Genomic DNA, 25571 nt, shown 5'->3' with positions numbered 1-25571 from the left:
TGGACCGGATCAGACCGGTCGAATCGGACCGGCCTTTTCTTTTTCTTCCTTCTTCCTCCCACGAGCGTCTGACCTCCTCCCCTTCTCTCTCTCTTTTCTCTCTCCTCCCTCCTCCCCTTACCGCGCCGCCACCTCCCCTGCCTCCCCACCTCGCCGGCGCGCCAACTCAGCCCTCCCCCACGGCCGGCCGTCGCCTGGAATGTCGGAAAACGGCTCCGGAAATGACGCGCAGCGCGCCCACGACTCCTCGACTTCCCGACCAAAATTCGGTCGATCCGGCCACCAATCGGACCGGGTCTTGTGTCTAAACTCATCTACTCGTCGAGAGCTTTGCATAGACACCAAGAACACCGAAATCCATAGAGCAGTTTGTCCAATTTTTGCCCGGGAAGTTTTAGCCCATTTTGATTTTTGGGCTAGATTTCTCACAAACCGTAAACCCCACGAGAAAACCGAGAGTACCAGAGCGCTCCACTCATCGAGAGCTTCGCGGGGATATAAATTTCAAAATTTTTCGATACCGTTTTTCGGTGGGTCCTATGGAACTTCGCAGTGTTTTTCCGAGCATTTAATGAGCTTAGAAAATTCTGAAAAATTTATGTACTAACCCCCGTGTTGTGGGCTTCGTGTAGGTATCCTCAATTCGTGAAAATTCGATAGTTGTCTGGGTCTGTGAATTTCCGGCTAGACAGACCCGTTACCGGAAAAGTCTCCGAATTGGACCAAGGTTTTGGCTACCCCCCTATTGTCAGACATCCCAAGCGCATTCCCGAAGTCGGAATCGGCAAAGGTAAACCCGAACCTTGCTTTTTCTTAATTTTCTAGTGCTTAAATAGGATTAAAAATCCATAAAATATTTTTGGTAGCTCAGAAAATTATGATTCTTTTCGCAATAGCCTAGTAATATTGTTAAGGACCGCGGAGCAAAGTTTTAGAATTTTTAGAGCTTATTTGGGCAGTTATTGCAAAAATGATCAATTATAAGGACTAAATTGAAATTTTACATATTGTGATGGATGACTAATTTGATGGGCCCAGGAGGGGCTGTGTGATGTGATTGAGTTGTGGATATATGGGTTGTGGATATAGAAGTGTGTTTTAAGCCCTTTTGCAGGTTGGGTAGGTCGTAGGTATAGGAGAGACTCTGCCGGATTTTCGGCACGACTTATGACGTATTTGATCTTTTCTTGATTTGTATTGAGTCATGTATTAAATAATTGTAATGTAATTGTCAGGTGAGCCGGGACAGCCTTCTTCCTCCGCCCAGCCGCCACAGTGACCGTTGTCAAGTCTGTGAGTAAAATATTAATTTTAATTGTAATTTCACTATTATTATATGTTCAAGCATGCCCATGCATCACTTATATGCATATATCTATGTAGATAAACTTTAAGCACGATTTATGTTGCATTCATAACTGTGAAAGTGCCATGTATGTTGTTGTGGTAATTTGGAGCAGTGTGCGTGCGTTAGTGTGCGTGTGATGTGGTGTGGACTATGGATAGGACGGGTAGTCATGGCTTGAGTTCTTCACTGGGACCCGATCCTTCGGGGGGTAGTTACGGCTTGAGTTCTTCGCTGGGACCCCCGATTTGGTTTATCAAGCGAAAGTCCGGCTTGAGTTCTTCGCTGGCACCAGGTTGGATTTAAGAGAGCTATATAGGGGATCAGCTCCCATATATTATGATTGATACTACAGGGTGTGTGAGTGCTCCAAATTACCTTTTTGATGTTATGATGTGAAAATGTTGTTGATGTTGCATTTCACTCTACAGGGTGCATTAGTTTTAGATAGTTATAGAGATTATGGTTAAAATTGATATTTTACTCTCTGAGTCGAACGCTCACTCCTGTTCAATATTTTTTCAGGCTACAGAAGGATTTTATTGTGGTTAACCTGCTTTTCTCCCTCGCAGGTTGTTTATCAATATTTGTGTAATTTTATTTACTCCTAGAATTTCCGCATGTGATAGAAATATTATTTGAATTGGGTCTGTAAACTAAATTGTTATTTTGAGCCTGTAAACATAACATTCTATGCATGATTGATGGATTGGATGAGGGAGCTGAGCTCCCATTTATTTTTATGATGATGAGTATGTGGAGGATGAGCTGAGCTCCCCAATTGATGTTATATTTTGTTTACAGGTCGGGTGCGTCAAAAACTCTCCGTTGAAAGGTCCACTTTATGGCCGGACTCCGTCCGGTTGATTTCTTGATATTGGGCCCAAATGGGCCTTAGAGTTGGGTTAATGAACAGTTAGGCTTACCATGGGCCTCGGAGGCTTTAGGCTGGCCCAGGTCCTAGTGCCGGTCCGGCCCATAGGTTTGGTCGTGACAATTTAACTCTAAAAGTAATTATCAATGACTTATAAAGGTCAACTAAATTAATAAGCACTTATTTAAGTCTAAGAGTAATTGTCAGGAATTTAAAATTATTTTTTATTTATTTTTTTATTTTTTCAAAGAGGAAAGAGCTTAACTTTTAACTAGGGCTATACATGATTTTTTAGGGTGTTAAATTATTATATTGAAATCCAAAAAGAATGTTTGAATAAAATTTAAATTGCATTCTTATTTATTATTTTGATTCAATTATGATTTTTCATTGAAAACTTATTTGACTCTAAAAATAATTATCGAGAGTTTAAAATGACTTTTTATTTTTTAATTTTTCAAAGAGGAAAGAGCTTGACTTTTAACTAGGGCTATGCAAGATTTTTTAGGGCGTTAAATTACTATATTGAAATCCAAAAAGAATCATTTGAATGAAATTTACATTGCATTCATATTTATTATTTTGATTCAATTATGATTTCTCATTGAAAACTAAATTGAAATCACATTGAACTGTATTGAATTGAAATTGAATCAAATAAGCAACTTTGTACATATATTTTATAATTTTAATATATATATATTAAGACTATAATACATATAAACATAATTTATTTTTAATTATAAATATACATAATTTAATATTATCTTTATTTTTTTAACTTTTTAAATAATTTTAATTATAAATGTATTAAATTATTTTGAAATTCTAATTATATGACTAAATCATATTTTATTCAAATAATATAAATTTTAGTTTTTAATTATATATATATATATATATATATATATTAGTTAAAGATTATATAATTAAAAAATATAAAATAATATTCTTATTAAGAAATATAAAATATAATTTTATATTAATATTATTATTTTAATATTAATATTATTATTTTTACTGACGTTTTGATATAAAAAATTTAAGATTGTTTTTATTATTTTTAAAATAACACTAAAATATTGTAATTTTAAGTGTAAAAATCAAAATTCAAACTAAAATTGAAATTAAAATTGAATTATAACTAATCTAGAATCATACTGAAATTTTATAGAACTTAACTGGAATTAAAACTTAATTATAATTCCTAAAAATTAAAGAAAACATTAGATTTTGATTCTTAAATAAAACCACACCAAAATTAAACCGAACACACACAACTGATCTATATTCAACGGGATTAGTCTGCTTAATAGACATAGGTTAGAGATTAATTTTTTATTAGAATAATATAATTTGAATAAACAATGAAATTAAATATTTTACTTTACCTTCCATTTCCTCAAAATAACCTAACTTCACCTCTCGCACTCCTCACAAACAAAATAAGGGAAAAAGAAAACCACGTAAAGTTTCAGTAACAAAACAAAAGGATGGCTTGGCCTACAATGGTGAGTACGAAGTAGCATTCACCTATGCGAGACTGCAGCTGAAAGCCAGATCAAGAGGGCATCCAAAAACATGCTACAAAGAATCAACCATTATTATTTCCATGCTCTGGCAAATATTATTTCTGCCACACTCCGCATATTTTCTCAATAACCAAAGACTATCCAGCACAAGCAAAAGCACTATTGCAAAATCATGTTCAACCAGAATACCCAGACCCACTCAATTCTCGCCCTACCACCAACCCTATTAGATTTCATCCAAACAACTCAAGCACTACTCGAGGCAATCTCCTCAGTTTCCTAATCTAAATTAAGATAATGCATGCTAATTTAATTTTCCTTGATGAGCAACAATCATAGGCAGAATCCAACAATCTGTTGAAATTATATTTCATGTATCATATGCATTTCCAATGCTAAAAACACCAGTCTTGAACTAGAGAAGGGTAAAAAAAAAAATAAAATAATAAAATAAAATAAAATCTTAAATCCCTGAGTGTTGCACAAACAAGATCAAAAGCAAGAAAAAAAGAAAAAAAAAACTCCATATATATAATGCCTTCGACCACTCAAAAACAACAATTTTTAGACTCGTTAGATCGAAGAACAATATTTACTCGTTATGACTTAGGTGAAATTACAATCACATCTCTCTCCCACTAGTGCTTGAAACTCCCTGAAAACTACTTATTGGCAAACCACAATTGCAGGTCATCGTATAGAATTAGCATGAACCGCAAGGTGATATCTCTATAAAAAATGGAAAAAACTGTTACTAAGATAAGGACCCAACTATCCAAAATTGGCTGACGTGATAGTCTCTTAATTTAACTGATTATCAGTTCTTTTTCCTCTTCAAATTGCTCACCCTCAGCACCTGAAATGGAGGATGAACACAGGAAAAATTACAAAATTTTGCACAGAACAATCATTTAATAACATTATTTCAAGGGGAGATCCATTTGCCACTTGTACATATCTGGTAGCAGTGTAGCAGGACAATATCATAATTGTACTTGCCTTTTCCAACAGAGAGATTACTAAGCAGTTCCACCAATCTTTCATTAGCTTTTGCCAAAATTACTTTTATATCTGGTGGCTTGTTAGGATTAGCAACAAAAACCTGAGTGAAGACCAAGGGATTGAAAACTCTGAATGAGATCCATGGATGACAATTTCTGCTGCAAACTATTATCCAAGCTGCAAAGATAGGAATTGTTGCTTTAAGTGGTGTGCGTTTCAGAAAGGAAGGCTAATGACAATGCCTGAGTGTACCAGAACCACTGTTTGTTTTTCTTTTTTTCACGCACAGAGGAAGGGGGGGGGGTGTTGGGGGGAGGGTGGAAAGAGAAAATAGAGAGAGTAGGACTGTGCCAATTATATGTGAACCTAAATACAATAAAACCAACTTGCATGCTAAAATGCAGTAAAAACACACAAAAAGAAAAAAAAGTTGAAACTCTCCCTTTTGTTCAGGTGGCATTTCAGGGGATAAAGGAAAAGAGATTTGTTTATAAATATATGATCCATATCAAATTACCAACAAAATACTCAACTCAACTAAGCTTTTATCCAAAAAATTTATTGGAGTCGGTTATATGGATTCTCTTTCTCTACTCTAAACGATTTTTTGTTAAATCCTAGCAAATGTATAATGCTTCTAGGTCATGTTGTACTACTCTCCTCCAAGTCAGTTTAGGTCTATCCATTCTTTTCTTTCTATTCTCTAACCCAATATGCTCTATTTGTCTAACTGGAGCCTCCATATGCCTATGATTCAGATGACCAAACCACCTCAATCTCCCTTTCTCTCAACTTATCTTCAATTAGCACCACTTCTACTTTTTTTTTTCTAATACTCTCATTACGGACCTTATCTATTCTAGTATGGCCACTCATCCACCTTAACATTCTTATCTCCGCAACTCTCGTCTTAGACACATACAGCTGCTTCATTGCCCAACACTCACTACCGTATAAGGAAGAGTAGTACATGCTTATTTTCATCTGCTAGACTGCAAGTAAAATTACCAACTAAATAAGGAAGAAAAAATTCCACATGCTAAAGCACATGCTTATTTTCATATGCTAGACTGCAAGTAAAATTGATGGCCTCCCTCCACAGTGTAGCCAAGCTGGACTTCAGGGGAAACTAAACTATTAGCCAATAATATACTTGCTCTATAAAAGAAAGGCTCTAGTTCCAATGGTATGCACCAACATGGAAGGTCTTGGGATTGAATTTTAAAACATGATCATGGGGAAGCAGCAATGTCATTGGAATGGGATAGCTCAGCATCAGAATTTTTTTGCTTGATCCCTCAAAAAATGACAGAAAAAGATAAGATCACAGAATGAGATTGCAGAACCTTGAAAATGTGGAAAGCTGAGATCTGAATTTTTTTGCTCGAGTCCTGCTCACAGCCAGAAACAAAGTAGATAAAATGGTCACACTACAAATTAGTAATTATAAATGATTCAAATATATATTCAAAAGGAAAAAAAAATCTATTATAGCTCAAGATATCCATGAGCTCACAGAAGTATCAAATACCACTTCAAGTCTGTAACACACCAAGAAGGCAAAGTGAGACAATCTTAGCATCTTATCAGACAGACAGGTAAAAAGCATGAAGCTTTGATGGCTAAACTGCATATTGGATATTTAAAAACTCAGACTGCGAGTAACCAAAACATTTTTACTTTCCTATATATAGAAATACTTCACTTCACACATTAATCCATCCCACGAGAAGCAGTGAAACCCTCCATAATTTTGTGTCCTGAGAATAGGTATAGCATCATACTCAAATCATTTAACAGCTCTCAAGCTAGTTCAGAATCAAAATTGTAATGACTTCCCATGAAAAAAGCATTCAAGAATTCTTGTGTGACGCATAGAACACAAATGGGGAGTAAACTTTTCCGCTAGAATAAACTGGAAAGCCAGCAGATAGATACGCCCAGGTGCCAATTCTGATGAGATTGTTTAGTTTCTTTATACTAAGGGATCAAATAGACATTAGAACTACTACTGTTTGTAGAACAGAACTAAAAGACATACAAACCTGATTATGGGAGAGCAAAAGATACAGAGAGTTATCCTGTTACTAAAAATTATATAATTCCAATTGCGGCCTCATGTATTTTCACATGATATTAAGGGGGTTCCACTCTCAGTAATCAAAACAAAACATTAGAATCAGAGAGGCCCCTTCTTGTTCAAGGCTTTTAGCTCTCTAATTTCATGTCTTTTTGGGCTTTTTTGAGCTCAGTCAGGATTCTAACTTTAATAGCTATCAGCTATATGGTACAATTGCTTCAAAACACCCATCTAATCCATGTACAACATATCCAATTCGTCAAACAAAAAAAATCCAAAATTAAGATGTAAGAAATAGAATGAAAATGAAAATTGCCATGCCTTCAGCAATGTCATCATGACTTTTAAGTATCGAACTTCTAAAACATAGTGCTTCATTATATGAGAATTTGGAGCCTCCAAAAGGAATTCCGAGAGAAGCTAAATCCACTACGTAGTCCTGTTAACTTACGGATCAAAACAACGGCAGTGTAGAATTTAAGAACTTATAGTAGAAACTAACCTTCAATGATTGCCTTCTTGTCACATAATTAGGAGATGTCAACAGATTTTCATACAGATAAAAGAACTGGAAAAACAATGCCTTATCATATTAGCCATCTTACACAGGCAACAAAATAAGATAAGGATAAGAAGAATAAGCCAATATAATTGAAAAGAGTTGTCTTCACTGTCCACACCATACAGTTTCCCTTATCATATTAGCTATCTTACAAACAAAATAAGATAAGAATAAGATGAATAAGCCAATATAATTGAAAAGAGTTGACTTCACTGCCCACACCATACAGGTGCACAAAATCAGTGAAAGATTCACTCTTCTACATAAGCATCAGGAGTTCAGATAAGTTGTCATCCTCCTCATTTACTTGGATACCACTAATTTATTATTCATAAACAAAAAATGATTCTTGACAAAGATACTAAGTAACTGCCACAAATAGATGGACATATTCTTAATAAACATTGAGATCTATCCAGAATCATATCATGAGAATGACTAGCAGGAAGTGTACCTCATCATAGTGTGCGGTAAGAAATTCAGCAACCACGGTGCCATGTTTAGTAAGCAAATCCTGGCAACCATCTATTTACAAACATGTAAAAAGTGCATAACTGGACGCTTAAAGACTATGTAAAGTATGGATAACTGGAGGCTTAAAAACTAACAGGTAAACATAAAGAAACTGGAACTTACAAACTCATACATCTGACCTTCAAAGTAGAGAAAGCATCACAAGCAGCATCAAAGTTTGGCAATTCCACAAATTTGAAGAACAATTCAAAGCTTGCAGACTCTAATATGTATCTGAAAAATCACTACAAATATTAACAGTGTAAAAGCTTGAAATTTGATTGCCTTAATGTTAGTAAAGTTTCTTTTACAAATGCAGTCAACGTTGACAACGTCATTAAGGACTCACAAGTTACAACAACCATATAAGAAATTGATGTAAAGGTTGATGTCTTACTTAGCAAGCGTTGGAAATTTGATGCACTCCCTTAACGTAAGTCCACAGTTCAAGGCAATTTCCTTGTTATCATAGCTGCTTCCAAAAGGCAACAGTGAGTTCCACATGATCTCACACCGTAGAATTTTTTAATAAGAAGGCAACGCAGCAACTCAAGAATTCAACTCTTTTTTCACTTTGCACAACTTTTTGCAAAAATGCAATTACTGATTTCATGAATTTGTTTTAACCATAATACTTCAGCACTTCACAAAAATATACCTGTCATATAAGGCTGCTTGAGCATAGATATTGACACTTTTGCAGTTTAAATCAGTGGAAGAGTATATTAAAATTTCATAAAATAGCTGACTGAATATTAAACGTATAAACATAGTCCATTACTGTTCCTCAAGTCCAAGTAACATAGCTTTAACTAAAAAGACAATAGTCAAAGAGAAAACTGCATGGTCAATAATAATGCACATTTCTTATGCTTAATGGTTCTTTGCCCTCATTGGAGTTAAACTACTACACTGCCTACAAGTCTACAACTCTAACATTCTCTATTTCAGCTTTGAGCTTCACTGACCATACCAGAGCCAGGTTGCCTATAAAACATAAATCCTGAAGTATGCATGGTGTGAGAATCAACAAATCCTCTCTCTTCAACTTTTTGCAAAATCAAAATTCATTTTCCAGTTTGTGATGTTCAAAATATGTCTCTGTCCTTCCGCACAGAACTTTAGACCCTTATGGCCTAGGATGCACGGAAACGGGAGGCGGGAGCGTTTCCCCGTTCTGGAAACGTTTCCTCGCCGGAAACGTTAGGACACGGCGAGGAAACGTCTCCGGGCCGTTTCCGTAATTCCTTGAAATCGGAAACGCGTTTCCTTCGCCGGACACGCGTTTCTTTAAAAAAAAAAAAATTGCGTCTCCAGGAAGAAAGGAGAAGGCAAAGAAAGAAGAAGAAAAAGAAGAAGAAGAAGAGGAGAAGGAGGAGGAGTACCTGGTGGGGCAGCGTGCCGGCGATGGGAGGTCTGGTCTCTGCTTCCTTCCCCATCCGATGCTCTGCCAAGCAGCCTCCCTTCCCCGATGGCGCTGCTCCTTCTTCAAGGCTCTGCTCCTTGCCCGAATCTCCTGTTTGAATTTTTTTTTTAATCATTATTTTTTTTTTTTTCAATTTTCACTCTATTAAAACTTCCCACCTCCATTTTCAGCATTTTAATATTAATTTTATTATTTTATATATTTATTATTTTAATTATTTATAATTATAAATATATAAATAATCTAATTAATTAATTTCATTATTTTTTTTTAATATTTAAATTTATTATAATTAAAACTTTCAAATACACGCATACATATATATATTATTTATTTATAAATATATATCTATATTTTTTATATTTACACATTTTACACACATTTTCATTTCTTATATTTTTTAAAATGTCATTTTTCAATGTCCTTTTCCACATTTTCACACGTATCCGCGTTTTCGTTTTCGTGCCACGTAGCTTATGGCCAGATATATGTTACATGCAATTATCAGGAAAGCCATGAAGGAAACCCAAGAAGAAAGAGACACAAGAAACAGAACATGCATCTCAAAAGTTCTTCAGACATATTAATAGTATTAGCAACAGAAAAAGGCAGGAGGATATTATGTAAGCTTACTACACGACAAGAAAGTCTAGTAATTCAAAATGGTTCTCTATGTATTCTACAGAGCAATATTTGGAATCAACCTTTTGCTTCAACAACATGGACCAACAATGGACTAAATCCTTTCTTGCCTGAGTTAAAAAGATATATATCACATCAATGCATGCAAATATACTCAGAATGCTTGTCAGAGTGCTAGGAATAGTTCAAACTCACTTCCCATCCCAAATTAGGGAGTTGTGAATCATAAGCACGAGAACATCCTCTTTACAAACTTCAAGCACCAGCTGTGAAACTCGATCCAGATTTGGTTCAACCTCACCATCTCCGCAGAGCATACATCTCACTGCCAGAAGATTTTTCTCAACTTCTTCCATCGCCTATGGGGAAAGGGGAGAAAAAAAAGTCAAACACCTTGTTTAAAGAAATGGCAGTACTAAAAACTTCTTCTCCTGGTTCGGCTTCCTCCCATAACAAAATTATTAATGGAGATTGGAATTTGATTGTGTTTAAATGCGAGAAGCAACATCGATCTCTGTGACCATTTCAACTGCCCTCCTTGGGCAGTGCTCTCTTCTAACATTTTAAAGCTCTTTTCCACCCACTTGCCGAGACCACTATCTAGTACATGTGCTGGGTCTTCAGCCAAGAGATTTGCAAGTTTGAAGCCTGATAGCAACCCTTCATGTAAACTGCCCATTGCCAAGCTAGCACCGAAAATATGAGGCTTCAAACACTCAAATGCCAAAATTACAGCAACTATTAATCACCAAGCAAAGGCCAACCATGATTTTCATTTCATTAGTATTATAACTAATGCCTAATTTATTGTTCTTGAAATCCACAAGCAACGTGGCTGTATTTCATTGTATCTGTAAGCAACAGTAAACAAGTCCCTAATTCTTTCCCACCTTTCCCTGGAGGATTATTTCACGATTGACCCAATCAGGCAACTAACCCGCAGAGATCAGAATCATTAAAAATTGTTGTAAAAGCATAATTGAATCATCAGTAATCTCATGGAAACAAAATAAGAAATCAGAATTTGACATCAAATCAAGCAACATTTTCGATTAAGCAGAAGCTTTAACTTCAACAACAGTTTTGTTATCAAGAGCCATGAGGCTGTCTTTCACCGCTTTTCCCACCTCTTGCAGCGTTTTAGGCCGAGATGGCTTGAAGAAGGAAAACGACATTACGTGATGATCGTCTATGAATCAATTTTTTTTTTTTTTTTGGCCAATGGTACCTGAGGATCGAACGGAGGACGTGTCCCAGGTTCTAGGTGCCCTTGCCGCTGGAACAAAGCCAGCAGGTTTGTTCTAGAGTTTCCCTCCCTCTACATGTCAATTTAGATCCTGCAAAAGCAGAAGTGGTTTTTGGCCCTGCAGGCACTAAATGATGCCACAATCCCTACCATATTTTATTTAACTAATAAAATTAAAAGTATGCTAAGCATATTTGGGTTAATAAAAAATGTTAAATTATCAATTTTAACCTGAGCATATTTATATGTATTTTTTTATATATTAAAGACACATACATATTTAATCAGGGATAAAAATAAATCACATTTTAAAATCATAATAATTTTAAATAAATTACTATTTTTATGTAATTAAAAAAAATATATAATTTATATTTAATGTGAAATTTCGAAAGACACGCTCTGCATGGGATCTCAATTAGAGTCCTAATCACATTGGTTACTCCAGAACGACGATAAAATTTACTTTTTTTTTTTTTCTTTCATGCTGCAAAGGCACACGCGCACCTGATGTGATTGTTGAGTATATTTAAAAGAATGTTCATGTATACATAAAGAAGGCGCATGTGTAATTTATGGATGCTACAGGCTACTGGGAAGGCTCGCATGGTTCACGACGACCAAGGTGTGAACTCACATTTTTCACGTATTATTTTTAGAAAAATTATTTTTTTAATATAAAAAATTTAACTGTTTTAAATTTCTAATATTAAAAGACATTTAATTTAATTTTAAACAATTGATTAATATTTTTAATTAATATAATATTTTGCTCAAAACATTGTACTAATTACTAAATACACTCTCAATATATTTAATAAATATAATTCTCTTAAGATTAATTCTCAATTAATCATTTCACTCACGCATAGTGCAATTATTTATTATTTTATTTTAATAATATAATTTAATATATATTTTATTATATATACATTATAATTTCAATTTTATATTACAAAATTTAATAATATTAAATTCTTAATTAATTATAATTTTATTTTAAAATTAATAAATAAATAAGTTAATTAATAATTTTTTTAATTAATTTTTTAGTGAATAATTATAATATATATATATATAATTTTTTTAAATAATTCATATTTTTTAATGTGATTAAATTTTTAATTAAAAATAATTTATTTTAGAGATTTAATATATTATATTATTTTTATATATTAAAATTAAAAAAATATATAAATTAAAATTATTAATAATCACGCACATTAACACGGATAACTTTTTAATTTAAAAATAAAAATAATTAAAAAAATTAATGCATGATAATTTTTAAAAATATTTATTAGTCTATGCGATAAACTCTATAATAAAAGAGATATCATATCGCAATTTTTTAATAATACCTACTAATTTACATGGCATGCCCTCATTAAGCATTTTTCAAATATATATATATATATATATATATATATATATATATATATATATATTATAATGTACTATCATGGACAAAAACTTAATTAGGCTCTTTAATTTTATGTCAAGTAAACTCGCTTATTTTAATTAGGATCAATTGAATATTTCTATTGTAAGATTTTACACATTATAACTAATCATTATATCAATGACACTCTCCTTATTTGGAATTCAAAATTTTATAAAAATTTAATTTAATTAATTTTTTATCAGTTTTGATATTTAGAAAGAAAAATTCAATTTTTTTTAATTTAAAAAAATTCATACATGATTATATAATATTTTTTAATTATTTTCTTGTAAATAATTTATTCAAAATGAACCTATTGATAGTACACACAAGTTAGTGAATAGTGAGCAATAAATTAGCTATGATCTATGTTTGATTAAAAAAAATATCAATAATAAATCAATGGTTTATATGAAATAAAAAAAAAAAGTCAAATTTTTATGTCGGTTATTGTTAATATCTCACGTTAGCTTGGAATGTGAATAATATATCTCTTATACAAAATTTGACACTTATTTTCTCTTAAACTAATTTTTGGGGTGAATTAAACTCGACTAATTTTCTTAAAATAATATTTGAGCCTCTTTGATTAATATTTAGACTTTTTATAAGTATTTTCAAGTTTCAAGTGTTACTAACTTTTGAGGTGAATTAGGTTAAATTTATTTTCTTAAAAAATATTAAATTTTAACTAAAATTTTTAATTCTATCAACTAGACCATAAACAATTCAAATTGACTGCAAATTTAACGATAAATTTAATTAAAAATAATCAAGTCCATTAATTAGCAAAAATAATCCAAATAATTTTATTAATGATATTTAAATTTTATTAATTTATTTTATATTTTTAAATATTTTTAAATTTCATATTGATGAAAAATTTACTAATTAAACATATCATAATTTTTAATTTTTTTAATATTTTATTTAATTTAATAAAACAATAATATTATTTAAAAAATAAATAAATAATAATTTCTATCAATTTGAAAATTGTAACGGACTGTGGGGACGGCGATACGTAACGCCTGCAGGTGCCGCCCGTCCCACATCGGAAATGGGAGAAGGGAATCTGGGCCATATATGTGAAATTCGGCCCTAAAGCCCAGTGTGCTTTTGGGAGCGAAACCTCCCAAGGGACAAATCCGTGAGGCCCACGCGGACAATCTTTGGCCCTGAGTCGTTACAATGTACAATTGGTATCGAGCGGTGTGGGGACGGCGTCATGCGCCTCTGGTGCACCGAATGGGCCCAATATGTAAAGGGCATTTCAAACCTTTCAGCGCTTTTGGGGCGAAACCTCCCAAGGGACAATCCGTGAGGCCCACTGCCAAAGCGGACAATCTTGGCCCGGGCTGGGTCGTTACAATTGGTATCGAGCCGGACTCCTCCGATCTGAGTGGGTGCGAGGCGCCCCAGTGAGCGGTGGGTTATAACAATTGTGGGGCAGCGTCATGTAACGCTGCAGTCTGCCGTCCCACATCGGAAATGGGAGAAGGGAATCGGGCCATATATGTGAAGTCGTCGACCTGGCAGTGCTTTTGGGAGCGAAACCTCCCAAGGGACAAATCCGTGAGGCCCACGGGCCAAAGCGGACAATACTGACTGGGCTGGGCTGGGTCGTTACAAAAATAATTACTAAAATTTATAAAATTTAAAAGAATTTGTTTTTCTTTTAAAGAATCGGAAGTCTCCAGGCGCTGTAATTGCATTAATGTCAACATTAGGATAGATTTTAATTTCCTTCTCACCTAAATTCTGATAAAGGTGGAGGCATTGAATCAAATTAATTATTAATTTTTAATAAAATTAAATTAAATTAAAACTAATTAAAAAATAAGATTAAATTTACAATTTCACAGTCGATGCCAAGACTTTGTGATTAAATTTGAATCCCTCAAACGGAAATGATCTCAATTTGGACGGAACCAACGGCCAGGGTACTTCCAGATATACGAGACCAGCAAAAAATAGCATAGAAGTTTAAATTTTATTTAATTAATTAAATAATTAAAGTTACGATTTTTAAAAAATGTGATTCAGGAGGAGGAGGGATCGCGTGTTGTTCAGCAGGGATACCAACGTGAAAAAGAACAGGGAGGGCAATACAAAACCCCAATAATTCCCCGTCGCCGACTCCACTGATTTCCCTCGAATTTCCTTCTCTCAATAAATCTGTCGCAAACCAGAATTTCAATTCCACTCTCTCGAATTCACCTGTTTTGCGTTCCAATTTCGGAATTCCTTTTTCACCTCTCCCTTAACATGCGAGGCCATGATTGGATTAACACCTGTCTCCCTGATGAGCTGATTGTTGAGATCTTCAGGCACCTCGATTCCAAGTCCACCCGTGATGCGTGCTCTCTAGTCTGCCATCGGTGGCTGGACCTCGAGCGTCTCAGCCGCACCACCCTCCGCATCGGCGCCACCGGCAATCCTGACCTCTCTGTCAAGCTCCTTGCCCGCCGCTTTCACAATGTTAAAGCCATTCACATTGATGAGAGACTCTCCATTTCAATTCCGGTCCAATTCGTAAGGCCCAAATTGGATATTTCCATTTTCGCTCTTTATCTATAAGGCGATTTGTTTGGTTACTTCAAACTATTTTGACATTATTTACTCTATTTTGATTATTATAGAAACTTGTTTCTCTAAATTCAGCCTCGAAATTGATTCTGCTTCTATATGTGCGTGTATGTGATTGTGTTTACGCTTTTTCCCCCTCGTTTCTAAAGGTTAAGTTTGGATTGTTTTATGTCAAAAAATGGTGATTAAATTTGTTAATCTTATTTGAATTGGAATTTTTGATGTGGAACATTTTTTTTTTATTTTAAAAAAAAAATGAATTTTCCAATTTGAATAGGATTGCATGTTATTCTATTTTGTGTCTTTTTATTTTGGCTAAATTACTTAAAATCCACGACTTATGAACCCTTAATATTAATGCAGTTTTAGCTAAATTAAGCATGAAATTATGCTAGTTATACAATTGTGGCCATTATGACCCAAGGAGGAGTATTCCCATCATGTCTGGCAAATTGAAACTGGGAGATACCTGGAATTTGAAATAATACTACAGCCTTTTTCACAACTACTGACAAAACTATGGTCTTTTTATTTTGTCACACTAGGGAACATATTCTTCCAATAAAAAGCTATTGCTGCATATGAATAGGTGGTTGGGATCAAATTAAGCATGTGAATATGTGGAAAATACTAATCTCACTTTGTGAAATGAAGCTATAGCTTTGGGCATAATTTGTATAATTATGGCTAAAGTATAAAAACGTTAAAATTCATGGATTTTTAGGTGATATGGTAAAGGCAGTGGCATATCATTCACTACACTTTACTAATGAGGGCAGGAACTCATGACTGCATTGGCAAGAGAACTGGTCAGGTTTAGATGGGTTAATTGATTCTGAATGAACCAATGATCATCCCCCAGGTAAAGGGAGAAGAAAAGGGTGGGGGCGTTCTGGTGTTAGTGTTTTGCTTTTAGTGAATGGGAACATAGATGGCAGTTATACAAATTGATATTCAGCGTATCTTGTTTGTTGATATATACATATAGTCATTCTGTGTGGATTTAATGTAATTTGTTCTACAGGGAAGAAGAAGGGGCAGTGATCATTCTGTACCAACTCTTAAGCTACACTCCGAGAAAGGTGTATCTGAAGATGGCCACTTTGAATCAAACAGTTTGTCTGATGCTGGGCTAAGTGCTCTTGGCGATGGCTTTCCAAGGCTTGAAAAGTTGAGCTTAATCTGGTGCTCCACTGTTTCAAGTTTAGGTTTAATGTCTCTTGCCTACAAATGCAGTTTCTTAATGTCTCTGGATTTACAGGTAAGTTTTCTGAATATCAATAAGTGTGTTGAAAGTGTAGCGAAATGTTTATGGTAATTTATCTCTAGTTTCAAATTTCAAGTCCTTTCTAGGATCTGTTCAGTGTGGCACGTACAAGTGAAGTTGCTCTATTTTTCTTATTGTCTTTTGGTGCTTCCATGTGTTAATGCATAAATTGTTCTGCTAGTGAATTTTACATTTATACAGTGTAAGCATCACTAAAGCTTTAGTTTCTTACTTTTTGTTTTTATCTTTTTCTTTCCTTTCCTCCCTCCTTCCCCATTTTCCAAAGGGTTGCTATGTTGGAGATCGGGGTTTGGCTGCTGTTGGGAAGTGTTGTAAGCAGCTTGAAGATTTGAACTTGCGTTTTTGCGAAGGTGTGACTGACACAGGCTTGGTTGAATTAGCTCAAGGCTGCGGGAAATCACTAAAGTCTCTTGGTGTTGCGGCTTGTGCAAAAATAACTCACATATCATTGGAAGCAGTGAGCTCCTATTGCAAATCACTTGAAACTTTGTCACTGGATTCAGAATGCATGCATAATGGTGGTATTCTTTCTGTGGCCCAAGGATGCCCTTCTTTAAAAGTCTTGAGACTACAATGTATTAATGTTACTGATGACGCTTTGATAGCTGTGGGAACTCATTGTTTGTCATTGGAGTTGTTGGCTTTAAACAGTTTCCAGCGATTTACTGACAAGTCAGTGCATCTTCTCTCTTTTTAAAATTAAGAGTGATCTGGCTTTGGTTGAACTGAACCACCAAAGTGTGGCATGACCCATCTGTTTTGCTGCATAATAGCCTTTCTTTCATGGAAGCTAGGTTTCAGATCAACCTCTTATTTATCTATTATCCTCTGTTGACCATTCAAAGTTATGAGAAACTTTTGAGATTAAACTTGTTCATACAATGCTTTTCTGTTATTTTCTGATTTCCTTTTTGCCTTTACTTTTTAGGGAATTTAATTTAGGTTGTTTTAAGCTTTTTATATAATTGTGATGATTCATGATGTTTGAGGTGGTTTTTCTTTTCAGGGGTTTGCGTGCCATTGGGAATGGGTGCAAGAAGTTGAAAAATCTTTCTCTAAGTGATTGCTATTTCCTGAGTGACAAGGGCTTAGAAGCAATTGCCACTGGTTGTAGAGAACTGACACATCTTGAAGTTAATGGTTGCCACAATATTGGAACGATTGGTCTGGAAGCCATTGGAAGATCTTGCCTGTATGTTCTTTCATTTTTCTTCTCTCTCTCTTCCCCTCTCTTGTTTGGCTCGCTTTTTGCTCCTCCTCATTCCTTCTTCTTGGCTTTTATTCAAAAGGGTAAATCTCACATCGCCTTTCTTTCTGCTTTATCTAAAATTTTCCCCTTTGATGTCTGTGAATTGTGTTTGTTTCTGTCATTAGCTGTGAGAAACATATCTTGTGTGGAATTTCTATTTTTGGATGGTGTCTGTGCTGTCAAAGTGTCAATGCTGAAGCTTTTGTCTATGTGCAGACGCCTCACTGAGTTGGCTTTGCTATACTGCCAAAGGATTGGCAATCATGCTCTTCTCGAAATTGGAAAGGGCTGTAAGTTTTTGCAGGCTCTTCATCTTGTGGACTGCTCTAGTATTGGTGATGATGCCATTTGCAGTATTGCTAGAGGCTGTAGGAATTTGAAGAAACTTCATATTCGCCGATGTTACGAGGTTCTCTCTTGTGCACTTTCTCACACACACACAAACATGCGTGTGCATGTGCACACATGCAAAAACTTCCTGCCCCACATTACTTAGTTTCTTTTACGAAGTGATGCTACTAAGGCAATTGAATCTGGACTGCCCCATGCATTTAATTACTTGGTTACAAATTGCTGCAATTGGATTTTTGATACAATATATGGCTGGTTTTCCCAGAATTACTTTGATTTAGAAGGACAATGGTCATGTTTATGATGGTCTTAGATTGAAAATTGCTGCAATTGCAAGGCTGCTTATCGAAATTCTTGCCTGCTATTATTTATGAGTAGATTATGAATTGAGAATCTCCTTTCCAAGATAATTTTTCATTTTCAAAACTACTAGATGAATTTGGGGAGATGAGAACCAAGGGAATTGGGACTTCTCTTCATATCTAGGTGATGATTGGTCTTTTATATGAGGTTCTTTTTCTTCTGAAGACTATTAGTTGCTTGCCTAATCATGCTTGTATGTTCTTGGACCACTTGTGTTTGTAAGTTTCATCTTTTAGCAGTATGATAAAGCTCTGTGTCTTGGTAGTAATATACATTTTTTGCTTTATCAATTACACACTGCACAATTTATATCTTGATTTTTTTTTTTTGGATTTTTAGATTGGAAACAAAGGAATAATAGCCATTGGTGAGAATTGCAAGTCTCTCACGGATCTTAGCCTTAGGTTTTGTGATAGGTAAGGCACTTATTTTACAACCCAAATTTAGATGCTTTTCTCTATCTGCTTAAATCCAGAAATGCCTTTTCAGTTATTATTTCAATCTTTTCCTTTTCATCTTTATGTTTTATTTGGGAATTTCGCTATCTGAAACATATATCATAGATTTTAATGACATTACCAACACTGCATATAATGCATAATGGATTTTATCTGCTTTTAATTTATTTACTAGGGTGGGGGATGAGGCCCTTATTGCCATCGGTCAAGGTTGCTCCTTACAACATTTGAATGTTAGTGGTTGCCACCTAATTGGTGATGCAGGAATAATAGCTATTGCAAGAGGGTGCCCTGTACTCAGCTATCTAGATGTAAGCGTACTTCAGGTGTGCCATCTCTCTTTCTCCCCTATCCCTTTTGCTTTATGTTTCTAAGTTTTTGTATACTTGCATATTTTCTACTTATGCCTTTTTTAATAAGTGTAATTTCTGTTTCAAATGCTAAGTTCTGATAGGAAACTTTTGATGCTCTAAGTGGATGAATGCAATCAAATACCGAGTAATGTGCATTAAGAGGATAGGGTCATCTTTCAAGTGGAATCTGTGGACATTGTGGGGCTTATTTTTGTAATGAGAACATACCATTGGGATATGGCAATCATATTACTAGATCAAGTTACTGATATTTTTGCGCTTGTGGAGTTCAAATTTAGAACCGGCAGTGATAGATAGGGTGGGGCAGATGAGGTGATTATTGTTATAATGCAAGTATTTGCATCCTGCAATCTGTACATGTACATTACTTGCTGCATCTTTGTTGTCGAGTAATTATTAGATAAAACTGGAGTTTACTCTGATCCTACTCTATGAATCATGTATGATGTCTTGGTTATTAGAACCATGTTTTGATTTTTCAACTGGTTAACAATTGTAACAGCTTGTTATATTTCTTCAATTGATTCTCTTCTTCTATTCCTTACAACAAACATAATATTTTTATCAATGTTACCACTTGGACAGAATTTGGGGGACATGGCAATGGCCGAATTAGGAGAAGGCTGTCCATTGCTGAAGGAGATTGTGCTGTCTCACTGCCGACAAATAACTGATGTCGGTCTAGCACACCTTGTTAAAAATTGCACAATGCTCGAGTCCTGCCATGTGGTTTATTGTCCAGGTATAACTGCAGCTGGAGTTGCCACTGTGGTGTCTAGTTGTGCAAACATAAAGAAGGTCCTGGTTGAGAAATGGAAGGTTAGCGAGAGGACCAAACGAAGAGCAGGTTCTGTTATTTCCTACCTATGTGTGGACCTTTAGATTCTACATCTATTTAAGGGCACTGGTCGCTGTTGGATTTCAGTAAAATTTGGGGTTAGGCCTTAGGATTTTAAATGTTTAAGCAAGCACTTGTTCATGAACCTGGTTATATGAATTTATTTTATTCGGGTTCTATTTATTTATTTATTTGGTACAAATGGCTGACTCTGACGTGAACTTGAGACCTTACAGCTTGGATGTTAGTTTTATTTAAATTTCTTTAGTGTACAAAGTTTTTTTTTTTTTTTTTGGAATAGTTAAAAGGTTGTAATAAAGCGTCGATTTTTTAGGATGTGTTCAGTTTTGTTATGGTTTTTGGTTTTTTATTTTTTTAAGTGTTTTTAAAAACAAAATCAGCAAGTCCTCCATTATCAGCACCACTATCTTTTTCCCATTTATTGCAGGCATCACTTGGCATCTCCACAATATCACTAACGTCTATCTCTCTCATCCATTTCACTCTTACCCATTTCATGAAATTGATAATCTCTCTCTCATTTCATGAAATGAATAATCCCTTTCTCGCATTGTTGTTGATCAGCAGTGTAAAGCTATTTACCCATATTCAATTTCATCTTCTTTCTGGAACATTTATACCAAATTCTGCCATTAGATGGCAACAAACTCTTGTATCTCTCTTATCATCATTTTCCTCCTGTTTAGATTTTTTTTTTTTTTTTTTTTTTTTTTTTTTTTTTATCTTCAAAAATTTAATGTGAAAGAAAATTTATAATTCTTTAACTTTGAGGCCAAGCTATTATCACCATGGAAAAATATATATAGATTGATTTGTGGCCATGAGCTTGGCTAATCTTAAAATCATCATCAACGCTTTCGTAAACAATTGGTAAAGAAAAATGATTATTTGATAAGATTATTCTTGATGAATCAAGTACTGGTAAGTGGGATTTAATGAAAGATCTATCTTTTTATTATAAACTGTCATCAAAATGATAGAGAAAAATAAACTGTTTATCAAAATTTAAAAATTAGAAACAAAAACCTTAAATAACAGTGTCAACGAATGCACCCTTAGTTGTAAAAAGGAAGTGCTAAAGTATCAATTAAAAAAAGAGAAGAATAGAAGAGCAAGAGTATACTTTTTTTTAACAGGTAATAAGCACTTAATAAGATCCGTGCCATTTGTCATGGTCTTGATGACTTCAACACTAATATTGTGCGGCACTTAGTCTTGAGGTGGGACTAAGTCAGCCTCTACCAAGTTAGTCCGACAGATTACAAGGGTGATAAAACTAAAATTAGGAAGGAAATTGGCCAAGGAGAATGTGGGAGAAGTGTTTAAGGCAAAGAGAGTATTATTTACACTTAAAGAATGCTTTGTACAAAGCTAAGTACAAGAAGTATGCTATGCTTCTAATGTGTATGCAAATGAATGCTTATGTACCTATTTATAGTCTCCCCCACCTCCTCAATGTGTCGGGGAGAGGCTGCCTAAAGTGTGTGGTTGGAAATGTGCCTCCAATGGACGACTGGGATTGACCCTCTTTCACCTCCTCAAGTTGAACTGCTGGGATTGATTCTCTCCTAAAAATATGGTGTTAATGATGCTGGATATTTTGGTGGAGAATTCCAGACTTGTTTAGTCAACACACAAGTCCCTCCTTCTAGTAAGCTTCCTTCGTTGCACAATGTGGAGAAGCCTAGAGCCTTTTGCCACCTTCCTTGCCTAGACTTGTTTAGGCAACACACAAGTCTCTCTTTCTAGTAAGCTTCCTTGGTTGCACAATGTGGAGAAGCTTAGAGCCTTCTGCCACCTTCCTTGCCTAAGTTGTCCCCTAATGCTCGGAACCTTCTAGAGCTCTCCAGTTCCTGTCACAAATCTCTACCAAGCGCTAGCACTCGCTCGCCCATTCTAGAGTGCTCACCCCTTAGCTACTCGCCCATTAGGCCTAGCAGGTGTTAGGCAGCTCCAACGCCTTCTAGAGAGTTTAGTACGTCTCCAACTCACCCCAGTAGCTTCTGGACTCTCCCTTGCCTCCTGGCTGCGCTCTTAGGCTATCTTACTCACCCTACAGCCTTGCTCGCCCTATGTAGCTCGGCCCACAACCTTGCTCGCCCAATGCAACTCGGCCCGTAACCTTACTCGCCCATGGTTGCTCGTCCTACTTTTCTAGTTGAGGGTCCTAACCTCGCTAGCTGCAAAACTTACCTTAACTAGCACAGAAAATTTTAGAATTTGCAAGAGCTCTTCATAGGGGTGTGACATCCTCCCCCACTCAATTTGGCGATCCCCTTGTTGCATCTTCCCAACAAGCTTATACCTTGTTTTCATATTGCCACAAGAAGAGTTTGTGCTCCCAACTTGTCTTATCAACTGGCAAGCCTTTCCACTAAATTAAGTACTCCTTATGGCTTGCATGGCTTCCCCTTTTTGGCACTATCCGATGTGCAAGAATTTTTTCAACTTCATTTTCATGGGTAGTTGTCACAATTGTAGAAGTTCTCTTGGACTTATTGCTGTTTGGATCCTCCTTGTCCTCATGGAATGGCTTAAGGAAGCTCACATGAAAAATTGGATGGCATTCCAAATGATGTGGCAATTTGACTTGGTAAGCAAGCTTGCTAACCCTTTTTTCTATTGGGAATCGCCCCTCGTAGCACCTTAGTAGCCCCTTGTGAGTCTTGGCATAGTTCCTTATTATTTTTGGAAGCAACTTTAATAAGACAAGATTGCCCTCCTCAAACTCAAGGTGCCTTCTCTTTGTATCCTCCCACTTTTTCATTCTCTTGGCAGCTTTGGCTAAGGATGCCTTGGCTAACTCAAATTTCTCCTTCCAATTCTTTGCAATTCAAAAGGCACTGGGACTCTTTCCCACATACTTGACAACCATAGTGTGAGGTGTCATCGGCTATTGCCCAATAGCGAGTTCAAGTGGGCTAGCTCCTGTTGATTCACTTTTCTGCAAATCATATGAGAAATGGGCTACATCTAGCAATTGCACCTAATTTCGCTGGTTGGCACTAATAAAGTGCCTCAGATATAGCTCCAAGAGTGCATTCACTATTTTGGTTTGGCCGTCCATTTATGGGTGAAAGCTGGTAGAAAAATTGAGCATTGTCCCCATTAGCTTGAATAGCTTGGTCCAAAATTTGCCAGTAAATCGATCCCTATCACTGATGATGGACTCTGGGAGACCCTAATATGTCACCACGTACCGAAAGAATAGGCGAGCTGCATCCTTAGGATCAAACCTCATCGGAACAGGTATAAACATCCCATACTTACTAAACTTGTCCACTACTACCATGATGTTGCCGCATCAATCTACCTTCGGTAACTTGATAATAAAGTCCATAGAAATGCTCTCCCATGGTCATTCGGGGATGCGCAACGGCTCTAATAACCCTACTGGCCATTGTTGCTCATATTTGTCTTGTTGACACACAAGACATATCTGAACATATAGCTCAATATCCTCCCACATCTTTGGCCAATAGTAGCCCTATTCTACCAAAGCTTGTGTCTGGTGGACTCCCGGATATCCAGCCTATAATGAATCATGGCACTTTCGGATGATCTCTTTGCATAAGCTCCCCCACCTTGGCACTTACAAGTGCCAATTCTTGGTGTGGATTAGCCCCTCATCAATCCAAAACCACTAAGTCTTGCCTTGCTTGGCTAACTCCAGCAAAAACTTAGCTTGTACTTCATGCTCCAGACCCTATTTGATGCGCCCCACCAATAGAAATTGGGGCTGGGTGGTGGTAGCCAATTCTGCCTTTCTACTCAAGGCGTCCGCAACCAAATTGGCTTGTATTCCATCACAAAGTCAAACTCGGCTAGGAATGCTTGCCAACAGGCCTACTTTGGTGAGAGCTTGCATTAGGTAAGGAAGTAGCTCGTGGCCACGTTATCTGTCTTGACCACAAACTTGGAACCAAGTAGATAATGCCTCCAAGTTCACAAGCAATGCACAACTACTGTCATCTCTTTCTGCTGGACGGTGTACCTTTTCTCCGTATCATTTAGCATGTGACTTTCATATGCCACTAGATGCCCATCTTACATAAGTATCCCTCTAATGGCAAAGTCAGAAGCATTAGTGTGCACCTCAAATGACTTGAAGTGGCCCGGTAGCACAAGAACTAGTTCCTCCATGACTTGTAATGCCCTCATTTTAGGTAGTCCGTGCATTCTACTATTCCGAAGACTAATGTCTGCTCGGACAGTCAAGATTTCTGGAACTACACTCAAACTAGAGTGAGAAAACATAAATTGACTGAATACAGACTAAGTAAAATTAAAGAAAAGTAAAAGAAGCAAAGTACGACCCGGTTAAACGAGCTGGAGTCACAGCGATAGGTGACCATACGAGGAGGTGACTGTAAAGACAGTTGCTAACCCCAGACCCGTGAGGAACCCTAGGAAATAATTTTTGAGACTTAATTAAAGGTTTATTGAGGACTAAATGATATTAAAAATGTCAAAGAAAATTCAAGAAAATTAGTTAATTAGTACAGACCAAAAATAACCGATGAGCCTAGTGAAGGGCATTTTGGTCATTTCAAACCCAGAGTTGAATTTTGACCTAAATGTCAATTAAAATAAGAGAGATTAAAACACATAAAATAAATTAAATCATGAAATTATGCTTAGAAATGAGGAAAGAAAAGAAAAAAAAAGAAATAAAATATATTGCATGAGCATGATGTCATAATGACATCATAAAAAGTGGTAACCAATGGGAGCTTAACAAATAACTAATAAGGGATAAGAAAGAGTAGTAAATGAGATAAAAACTCAATAAAAGCCTATCTTCTTCTTCCTCTTGCTCCCATGGCCGTCCACACTCCTCCATAGCTCTTTCTCCATTTTCCTTTTTCAAGCTTAATTTTCCTAAGCTTTTCCACCTCAAAACCCTAGTTTACCTTCACTAAAATTTATCCCCACATAAGCAGCCACAAGGAGAAGAAATTTCAAAGATTTAGTAAGCTCAAGAATTGATCAAAGAGGTTAGTGCACTAAACAAGTTCTTTTCCTTCTTTAATCTTTGTAAGCATGCTAAATCATGTAGAAATTATAAGAAATTAAAAGAAAACCATGAGTAAATAGAACCTCTAAATTTTGGCAGCCATGAGAAAGTTTGAGAATTGTTGGTTTTTGGTGAAATTAAGTGGTTTATTTATGTTATATTGATGAGTATAGATGATGGATAAAGTGATTAGTATGAGTTTGGTATGTGTATGCCATGAATTGAAAATTTGAAGTTAGAGTTTTGATGAAAATTTGAAAATTTTGTGTTGTTAGTAGTATACCCTAGAGCATATCATTTAGTATGTATCTTGTACATCTTTTATTAATAAAAAGCATTTTCACTTTTTCGTTTACA

General features: G+C 35.6%; 1 protein-coding gene and 1 non-coding gene across 8 annotated transcripts; one reads left to right on the top strand and one right to left on the bottom strand.

The window, feature by feature from the left end:
- Positions 1 to 4258: 4258 nt before the first annotated feature.
- On the bottom strand, positions 4259 to 9454 carry LOC110664838 (uncharacterized). Of its 5 annotated transcripts, none has more exons than XR_009148113.1 (6): positions 9294 to 9453; positions 8306 to 8380; positions 8032 to 8153; positions 7850 to 7920; positions 6100 to 7401; positions 4259 to 4930 (listed from the first exon to the last, which is right to left on the bottom strand). It is a non-coding gene; the product is annotated as an uncharacterized LOC110664838 (transcript). The 5 variants fall into 5 exon arrangements; XR_009148110.1 differs by having other exon boundaries at positions 8032 to 8142; positions 9294 to 9452; XR_009148111.1 differs by having other exon boundaries at positions 8049 to 8142; positions 9294 to 9452.
- A 5248-nt stretch (positions 9455 to 14702) lies between these two features.
- On the top strand, positions 14703 to 20512 carry LOC110664837 (F-box/LRR-repeat protein 4). 3 transcript variants are annotated; one of them, XM_058145029.1, is made up of 8 exons: positions 14703 to 15201; positions 16280 to 16516; positions 16809 to 17215; positions 17550 to 17735; positions 18009 to 18201; positions 18846 to 18922; positions 19140 to 19275; positions 19924 to 20512. In XM_058145029.1, the coding sequence occupies exons 1-8, from the start codon at positions 14935 to 14937 to the stop codon at positions 20218 to 20220; spliced, it is 1800 nt and encodes a 599-aa protein (XP_058001012.1). In that variant the 5' UTR covers positions 14703 to 14934; the 3' UTR covers positions 20221 to 20512. The 3 variants fall into 3 exon arrangements, with proteins under 3 accessions (XP_058001012.1, XP_058001013.1, XP_058001011.1); XM_058145030.1 differs by lacking the exon at positions 19924 to 20512 and adding an exon at positions 19410 to 19875 and having other exon boundaries at positions 19140 to 19290; XM_058145028.1 differs by having other exon boundaries at positions 14705 to 15201; positions 19140 to 19290.
- The last annotated feature ends 5059 nt before the right edge of the window (positions 20513 to 25571 follow it).

This window comes from Hevea brasiliensis, chromosome 4 (assembly GCF_030052815.1).
Source record: "Hevea brasiliensis isolate MT/VB/25A 57/8 chromosome 4, ASM3005281v1, whole genome shotgun sequence".
In the NCBI taxonomy this organism is placed as follows: Eukaryota; Viridiplantae; Streptophyta; class Magnoliopsida; order Malpighiales; family Euphorbiaceae; genus Hevea; species Hevea brasiliensis.
Note: the sequence above shows the minus strand (reverse complement) of the source record. Positions and strands in the feature narration are given on the sequence as shown.